This window comes from Siphateles boraxobius, unplaced genomic scaffold (assembly GCF_051911475.1).
Source record: "Siphateles boraxobius isolate OS27281-9 unplaced genomic scaffold, OSU_SipBor_1 55, whole genome shotgun sequence".
NCBI classification, from domain to species: Eukaryota; Metazoa; Chordata; class Actinopteri; order Cypriniformes; family Leuciscidae; genus Siphateles; species Siphateles boraxobius.
This window is the reverse complement of record NW_027509181.1, coordinates 6,616,593-6,626,183: the sequence shown is the minus strand read 5'-3', so window position 1 is coordinate 6,626,183 and position 9,591 is coordinate 6,616,593. Positions and strand designations below refer to the sequence as shown.

At 37.2% G+C, this 9,591-nt stretch overlaps 1 protein-coding gene across 1 annotated transcript; it reads right to left on the bottom strand.

Moving 5' to 3' along the window:
• On the bottom strand, nucleotides 1–8,247 carry prdm9 (PR domain containing 9). The gene is made up of 6 exons (XM_077205957.1): nucleotides 8,069–8,247; nucleotides 7,492–7,605; nucleotides 7,097–7,368; nucleotides 6,929–6,996; nucleotides 6,654–6,844; nucleotides 1–3,243 (listed from the first exon to the last, which is right to left on the bottom strand). Exons 1-6 carry the CDS (start codon nucleotides 8,082–8,084, stop codon nucleotides 1,316–1,318), a joined length of 2,589 nt encoding a protein of 862 aa, XP_077062072.1. The 5' UTR covers nucleotides 8,085–8,247; the 3' UTR covers nucleotides 1–1,315.
• Nucleotides 8,248–9,591: the final 1,344 nt, after the last annotated feature.

Sequence of the window (9,591 nt, the reverse complement as noted above, 5' to 3'; positions counted from 1 at the left end):
TTTGTTTAAATTATTTCATTTTATTAATGCATTTGAGGGTTAAATTGTTTCCAAGGAGGCAGGACATTTGCATAGCAACAATGTGCAGTCAAGAACTCATGAACATCTTCAAGCTATCTGAAATAGTCACTAACCCCAAAAATAAGTTGTTGTTTTTTGAGAGTTTTTGGAGCAATAACACAGACGGTATGTATAAAGCTTGACACTCTTGTAAACCGTAACATAAACTGTAGTCCTGTAATCAAACAGTTTTGTGATTATTATGGTATTTCTAAAAGCATTAGTCAGAAATCAGAAGACCCATGTTTTGGAATTTTGTATCACGTAATAATTTTTTTCCCCAGTGATTTCATAATTATTTCATGATCATTCTAATAAACCAGCTATATAGTGTGGTTGAGGTAACTTTTTTTCTTGGGGTCAGGTGGAAGGTTTGTTTTTTTCTACTTTGTTTGCACATATAACAACAATGTGGAGTTTAATATAGACAATAAACACATTGTATTTTATATAGGACACAAGTATGGCTAAAACATGATGGCAACCGGTCACAGCGTACAAATGAGCATCACACTATTTCTCTTTTAGGAGGCACATTTGAAACCACAGCAAAACTAAAATAAAACATAATAGAGGCAAACTAGACTGATGAAAAAATCGTAATAACAGTAAAGCATGGTGAAATGCAGTTATCTGTGCAAGGTTTTTATTACCTCCAATGGAAATAAACTATATTCCGCATGCACCTGAAATAAGCTAAAGGCAAAATATAAACAGAAGCACAACAGATGATCTTATGCATTTTCTGTTGTATGGAGTGACATGACATCTTTAAAAAATACACTTATGCATCTATGGAAACTCTTATGGGTTCTGATTTTTTAAGAATGTAATATTTTCTTCTGTCTATGAATATAATTGGAATAACAAAAACCCTCATTTCCCTCAAGTTTTTTGACTAAAATAAAACATCTTGCAACACATAAATGTAACTTTTTTCTTTTTTTTTTACTATGATCATAGGAACATATTGTTCAACAATTATACATTTTGTCATTAATAAAATATAGTTTTGACTTTTGCACATTTGATTCAATAACTCTGGAGACCAACTACACCTAGCAATTGTGTGCCCACTTATGTTATACTCAAAAAAGCCAAGTTCAGATCTGTCGAAACATTTTTACAAGAACGGTATCTTTTCATTGGCTACATAATTTTGTCTTAAAAGAACTAAAGATGTTCTTAAGCAGGAACAACAAACTTTTCATATGACATCTATAAATTCGTCAGTGTCTTAATTTTACTATTTTAGTTAGGAATGCATTTTCTGATGATGCCGGGTGAGATGGTATCTACGAGTAAAGCTTTTTCCACACTGAGTGCAGGGGAAAAGTTTGGTGCCATTATGAAGCTGTTGGTGAGCTTTGAGACTTTGTGGCCTACTAAAGCTTTTTCCACAATCGGGGCACTGGCATGGTCGAACGCCTGAATGCTTCTGTTCATGCCTCCTCAAATCTCCTGATTGCCTGAAGCTTTCGCCACACTGTGAACACAAGAAAGGTTTTTCACCTGTGTGTGTGCGGAGATGCACATTCAGTTGTCCAGAGTGGACAAAACTCTTTCCGCACTGCTGACATATGTAAGGTTTTTCTCCTGTGTGGATGCGCTGGTGTTGCTTGAGGCTATTAAACCAGCTGAAGGCCTTTCCGCAATCTGTGCACAGATACACCTTTTCCCCCTGCTTGAAACAGCTGTGATTCTTGAAGCCCTTGATTGTGCTAAAGCTCTTGCAGCACTGGCTGCAGCTGTGAGGCTTTTCAACTGACAAAACGCCCCCTTCTTGGAAACTCAGATATTTTACGCTCATTTCTGGGTGGTGACGGCGGATGTGTTTGTAAAGATAGCGCTCATCGGTGAAGGAGAAGGGGCAGTATGTGCAGGGAAAGATGGTGGCATTAACCAGGGCCGAGCTCTGGCGGTGGGCTTTGCGGCGTGAATGGCTCTGCTGGTGGCGTTTCAAGCCAGAAGACTGAGTAAAGGACTTGAGGCACAACGTGCAACAGTAGGGCTTCTCCTTGGAGTGGATTGTGCGCTCATGGCGACGAAGGTTACACATACGGTTGAAGTAAAGGCTGCATTGGGAGCAACAGTAAGATCCGTCTCCCTGCTGAATACACTCATGGGCTTTGAGAAGATCAAAATTACTGAAAGCTCTCAGGCATTCACCGCAGACATGCTGGGAAGCTGGCGCTTCCTGTGGTTCTCCTATCTTATTACCATCTTGTCCAGCACATTGGTGAGTTTTCAATGTCTCCAAATCAGAGAACCTTTGTTCACACTCAGTGCAGATAGGTAAACTCTTCTGCACTTCAACCTCCGCTGCTTGCTTGTTTTTAGGTGGTCGGCCCCGTGGTCGGCCGACAGACACTTTTTTAGGACGACTACTGCCTCTCAGAGGGCTCTTTGCAGACCTCTTCACTCGAGTAGGAGGTTCATAGGTTGGGTCATGCTTGTCAGAATTCATCTCTGTATCACCCTCAGTCGCTGCTGTGAGCGAGCCGCTCTCAACTAATCTGAGGTACTCTCCATGGTGATGCCGTTTGAGATGTTGATTTAAATTGAATTTGGCCACAAAAGAAAAGGAGCACTTAGTGCAAGGATATATGTCAGAGGGTCTGTCGGCATCTTTCTCTTTCTTTTCCTCCCCCTGGTGGGTTTGTTGGTGTCTTTTCAGACCTGTTGCCTGACTAAAACACTTCTTACAATGGCTGCAGCAATAAGGCTTCTCTTTAGAGTGAATAGTGCGCTGGTGTCTCTTCAAATGACAAGATCTCAAAAAGTTCCGGCCACACTCACCACATTTCTTTATTTCATCCGATATCTCAGTAGCACAATTTGCCTGCTCACTCAAACCATTACTGCATGTTTCGGACAAATCAGTGCAGGCTGACTTTTCTGAGTGATGAATGGGTTGTCCATTCAGGGTTGAAATTTGACCCTGACAGCTTTCTGTCGTCGGCTGCATATGGGTTGGAGGAGCTGCATCAGAGGCCAGAAGGCACTGGTCTATGTCTATAACTGTTGAGTGGTCTTCGGACGCAAGCGGCTGTGTCTGCATGAAGTGCGCATACTGATCGGGATGTGAGCGCTTCACATGAACACGCAGATAAAAAATAGTTGGGAAGGAGTAATGGCAATGAGGACATAGACAGACCTGAGTTGCCTGTTCTTCAATTGTACCTGAAAAAAGAAATCAAATTACTGGAAAGCCAAAGCCCATGACAGATATCAACACCAAATGCATTACAGTCGCTGTATTTAGACACGTTGTATTTCTACAAAGTAGCATGGAAGCCCTAAAGACTTATATTATCTAAATGACTGAAATGTTTATGGCACAATTACAAAGGTTAACTTCAAATATGCTGGTTACATGGTACGGCAGTGTTTCCTAAAGAATAGCTCAAACAGCAGAGCATGACCCTAGCAAAGACAAGGTCATGGGTTGGATTCCCAGGGAGAATCCATGAACTGGTGACAGAGACAGAGCGCATTTAGGCCACACCTACACAGGGGGGGGGGGGGGGGGGTAAACAATCCACCCGTCTCCATTGACTTTGCTTTGCGAGAAGCTGCCTCCTTGTCATTTCTGACTTATAACAAAAAAAAAAACAATGTCTAAAAGCTGCTAGGTGACAAGGTGTACAGCAAACAAGCTAAAAAAAACAGAAATAAGTTTTTATATTCTGTCGACCCCAAAAAACGAGCGTTTAAGGACACAAAAGTGGATACAGGCAATTGAAACAGAACACAAGGTGTCATATTACTCTGAGAACTACGTCCACTGGAGGGGAACGTAATCGGCGACAGGATAGCTTAGTTTACAGAAATATAATATATAAAACTGACATATGGATATTTGACTTACCAGGGACTAACTAAATGTTTACTGCACACGTAGTTTTTACCCATCCCACAATTTACCCATTCGTTCCAGCCTGAATCCACTTTTGTGTCCTTAAATACTTGTTTTTTTGGGGTCGAGAGCTTATAAAAAACTTATTTCTGGGTTTTTAGCTTGTTTGCTGTACAGATTGTCACTTAGCAGCCTTTAGACATTGTTTTGTTTTTAAGTCAGATTATGTTTTGTTTTCAGATTATGACACGTCGCTCTGTCTTTACACCCTGAATGTGATCCAAGTTGTCTGGGATTAATAGCATCTGCCAAATGCAAAAATGTAAATGTAAAATGATGGCAACCTGCCCCACAAACCTCAAATACCTGTGAAAGAGGAAATTAGGGAAAGCTTTTTAGAGAAATAACATGCTTCTCTCTAAGGTGAATTAAATCAGGAATTCTTAAATATCATCTGGATTAACCCAGTGCTCGACTTTTAGTAAAGATAATAATGATGCATCTAATTAAATTACGCAGTTAGAATATGGTACATTTTGAAATCATTATTTACAATAATTAATGTAACTGAAGTCTATTCAGTTATAGAGAGACAGTTACATCTATTCAACCCTATAACAAACTTTAGAATACTGTTCCGTCATTAATGAATAACTACATGGGAACAAATGAGTAATGCACTATTAACATTTAAGAAACTACTATTAACTAACAAGAAACTCTGATTAACGAATTAGTAAATACAAGTGCTCAGCTGAATTTGGTAGTTCACTATTAGGTAATTAGTAACTACTATTTTTTCATATCTCACTGAGAACTGGTTCATAATTGACATAATTAATGCATAATTCATAATATAAGAAAACGGTAACCCACTAGTAATGGCTCAAGTGTTACTACATACTTCTAAAGAAACTACTAATAATTTGGATCAGTATTCTAAAGTGAAAAGCTTGATAACTACCTAATTAATGACTAAAGTCATTGTAAGCTTTTGAGATTTTTTGTAAGGCTTTGTATAATAATCGGGTGTTACTACATCCTTCTAAAGGAACTACTAATTATTTGGATCAGTATCAGTAAAGTGTAGGGCTGAAATGATTAGTCGAAACTGTCGACAATGTCGACAATAAAAAATTGTCGACAAATATCTTTGTTGTCGAGTAGTCGTTTGATCCCACGTGACCTAATGTAAGGGCGTGCAATATCGCGATTTGACCGCTACGACGCTGTAGCGCTAGAGTGTAATGCAGCCCTTACAAATGCTATTGGTAAAAGAAAAAACAGCGCGAATTATGACGGAGTGCAAACGAATCCGAACTAGCAAGGTTTGTTTGGGAAAGTTTCACAAAACTTCAAAACAAGAATGCTGTCGTGTGCAATACATCCAAGGCGGAACTTGCTTTTCATGGGAGCACAACATGCACGTTGGAGCACTTACAGAGGAAACATCCCGGTGAGAATTGAGTGTTCTCCAGCTAGAGCTACGTTAACCTAACTAGCGGTAAATCTCTTTATTAGAGAATGCAATACTACTAATAATATTATCAATAATAATATAATTACAGTAATGTAATGATTTATTTTGTATAAAATAAAGCTTGATCGAGTTTAGGAGTCAGGGCTGTTTTTATTATTGTAACACTATTAGGTATTATAGTCTTATCACTTGCCTGTATTTTGTTCCATAATCATGACTTGCAAAAGGAGAAGTTAGGAAGAATATCATGGCAGTTACTTTTTCATACTGTAAAATTAAAAGGTGAATGAGAACGTCTCTGTCAGCTCAATTGTCATGTAAAAAAAAAGATTGTAATTTTATACTTATAATAATGGTTTGCAGATTAATATTTTACCATTCTTTGTGTCCTGAAGTAAATGTCCCTTTTTCTGTTCCAGTTCTAAGAAAAGCAGTGGGCCTATTCAACAATGCTTAGAGAGCATTTGTGTGTGATTTGAGTTGGACCGAAATCTGAAAACTTAAAGAGAATGACCTGTTTAGTTGGCTCAAAGTTCATTAAAACAACTATTTCAAAAGCTGAACTGAGTTTAATTTTTTATATTATAGTAAGAATATGTATAACTCAATGTTTTAACTATTTGAAAAAGCTGAATAATCGTTCCAAACTTACTGATTAGTCGGTGAAATAATCGAGGATTAGTCGATTAATCGTTCTAATAATCGTTAGATTAATCGATTATCAAAATAATCGTTTGTTGCAGCCCTCATGGGAACATGGGACTAAAGTGTTACCAAATCCATCGGAAGGAATTGCTATTCAAAATCTTACAAAAACTCAAAAGCTTACAATGACTTCAGTAATTACTCCAGAGTTATCATGCTTTTCACTTTAGAATTCTGATCCAAATAATTAGTAGTTCCTTCTAAAGGATGTAGTAAGACTTGAGTCATAACTAGTAGGTTACCATTAACTTATATTATAAATTATGCATTATTCATGTTAGTTATGAACCTGTATAGTAGTTCTTATTAATTCTCCGGAAGGTATGAAAAAAATGGTAGTTACTAATTAGCTAATAGTGAACTACCACATTCAAATGAGCGCTATTACTGACTAATTTCTTAATTAGAGTTTCTTGTTAGTTAATAGAGCGTTACTCATTTGTTCCCGTGTAGTTATTCATTAATGATGGAACAGTATTCTAAAGGGTTACCAAAAAAACTGCTAGTTGATAATATGGCACAAAGTTTCCACACAGGAGATGTAGTTACCTATAGAAATGCATTTCATATTCCAGATCTTATCCCAGAGGGTGCCAAGTCCTTGAGCATATTCCTCAGCATACCAAACTCTAAATTCCTGCCCAGGGCTAATAGGGCGACAACAACGGAACAGAATACGTCCATTTTGCTGGAATGCAACAAGATTCTGTTCCGTCTCACTCATTGAACACACCACAAACCTAAAGCGAAGACACAAGATTGTGACAACGACAAAATAAATGCATACACTACAATACACAACAAAAGAGCATAGAAGTACTTACTTCATCCAGTTAGAGTGAGTGTCCCTCTCTGCATCTATGTAACTATATTGATTATTGCCCCTGTAAATCTGGAGAGAAAAAGGCATTACTATATGTTTAGCCCAATACTTATATTGAAATTACAATTTTAACTCTAACAATTAACAAAACATTAAGGTTGACACTCACTACCCAAGAGTAGGCACTATCCAATGCCTTTTCCTCACAGGTCACCTCTCCATCCAAAGGTCCAAAATGCATCCCCAATGGCACAGTCTGGCCTTGGTTGAAAACCCCAAGTCCTGCATTAGAGATGCTAGATCGACCTATAACCAAGCCTTGTGGCAGTGTTAGCAGAGCTCTCTGAGCAATGCCCATAGCTGTTGGTGAGTCACATGTAAATAATGGTGGCCCATGAACCTCACATTGGTCTATGAAGTGCTGATGACACATCTCACAGTCTGCCCAAAACCGAAGAGTACAAGGAGGAGAGGGTATTGGTACACATGAAAGAGAAGAACAAATAAATAAATAATGTTTTGAAAAAACATCTGCCAATTTAAGTTTGTAATTTATTTACTTACAGAAATGTTGGTCATTAAACATGTTACCCTCCTGTTCCCCCATCATCACAACAGAAGAATAATTAGTAACAGAGCCTTGTATCTCTAAATTCTGCTCATCACTTGGTGGCAAATCTGTCAGGAACCAGTTGAAAAACAGTATTTTATTATAACATGTTTGTTACAGTGGTAACATTACTGAGTAAAAAATACCTTCCCTTGAAGAAAGGTTATGGTGTTATATTTTTTGTTTTGTTAAAAAAAAACTAAGATGTCAAGTTTTAATAAAACAACAGCAGAATAACTTAAGAATTACTGACATGGCTAAATTGAACATACATTGTTTAAGCAAAGGCTGTCGTGACACAATCTGGTGACCTTGTTTTAACTGTTTAAACAGGCGTTTAATTATGGCATACATTTCTGAAACGCATTAACCATTCCTAGTATGAACCAGACATGTAGATTAAGCTAAACTCTTCAGATAAATTAAAAAGAGAGATACATTTTTATGTTTATATGTCGATTCGAGCAGTCTAAAGCTAGCATGGAAAATGTATAGTTAGCTAACGACTTCACTATAGTATACAACACCCACCCGGACTGTCCGACATTGTTTCACTAAACGCAGTAAGTTGGACTTTTTACTCCTTAACACCGTACGCACATTCGAACACTCAGGTTATGCAATCCTGTTGTACCTTCAAGCTACTAGCTGGATAGCGAACAAGAGACCAGACAAACAACGCTTCCCAAAACAGGAAGTTGTAATACGTCGGCGTCTGTCTGTGACGCCATCACGGTGCGTGCAGTCTATGGGTGCGCGCATAGACATCATTTGCGCGTGGACTGCAACCATAGTTTATTTATTTATTTATTTATTTATTTATTTTTATTGACATTTTTGTATAACAATAACAAAAGGACATTCATAGATTAATCTTACAAACAAACCTGAGCTTACATACAAATATTACAACACAATATACATATCATTCTCATCAGTAGGCTAAGTAAATTAAAGAAAAAGGTAACTGCAACCATAGTAAAGACCATAGATAAACGAATTAAAGGCTAGCTCCGCACTACTGGCCAATGGAGGTCGACGTCCGCACCTGGCGGCCATCTTGTCACAGTCAGCTCGTTCACTCGTAAAATTATGTTTTAATGGTGCATGTACTTTTTAAGTAACCATAACTTTCTCAATTTTCTACCGATTTTCAAACGGTTTGGTTTGTTATAAACGTCAGAGATGTAGTTATGACATCGCACATTATGAATAATTATAACCATGGACTTCCATATGAAAATAACACTGAACAGAACAGATAGGTGCAATGAATACACACGCACAAGGTATAAATGTTATGTTACATCTACGGTCTTTACGGTCTATGGTTGCCGTCCACGCGCACCCATAGACTGCACGCACCGTTATGGCGTCACATTTTATTTTTTGGGGGAAATAAAATAAATCAATAATTGTATTCATCAAGGAGGAATTAAATTGATCAAAAGTGACGGTAAAGACATGTATAATGTTACAAAAGATTCTATTTCAAATAAATGCTGTTGTTTTTAACATTCTGTTTATCAAAGAATCCTAAAAAAGGTACACAACTGTTTTCAACATTGATAATAATCATAAATGTTTCTTGAGCATCAACTCATCATATTAGAATGATTTCTGAAGGATCATGTGACACTGAAGACTGGAGTAATGATGCTGAAAATTCAGCTTTAATCATAGGAATACATTATATTTTAAAATATATTAAAATCAAAAACAGTTATTTTAAATTGTAATAATATTTCACAATATTACTGTTTTTTGTTGTATTTTTAATGAAATAAATACAGCATTGGTGAGCATAAGTGACTTCTTTTAAAAACATTAAAAATAGTACCGATCCCAAACATCAGAATGGCAGTGTACATAAAGAAATGCTGCACTCACAGCTTCTTGTTATTAGCCAGCTAATAACTACAACCACATCCACAAAGATTTTAATTTAGACAAAAGATTAGTTGTCATAAAATCGTTATTGGTGTCAGTAAAATGTAGGCTTCCTATATAATTTAACAGCTCAATTGTGGTCTCAGCCTTGATAACTTGCGCAA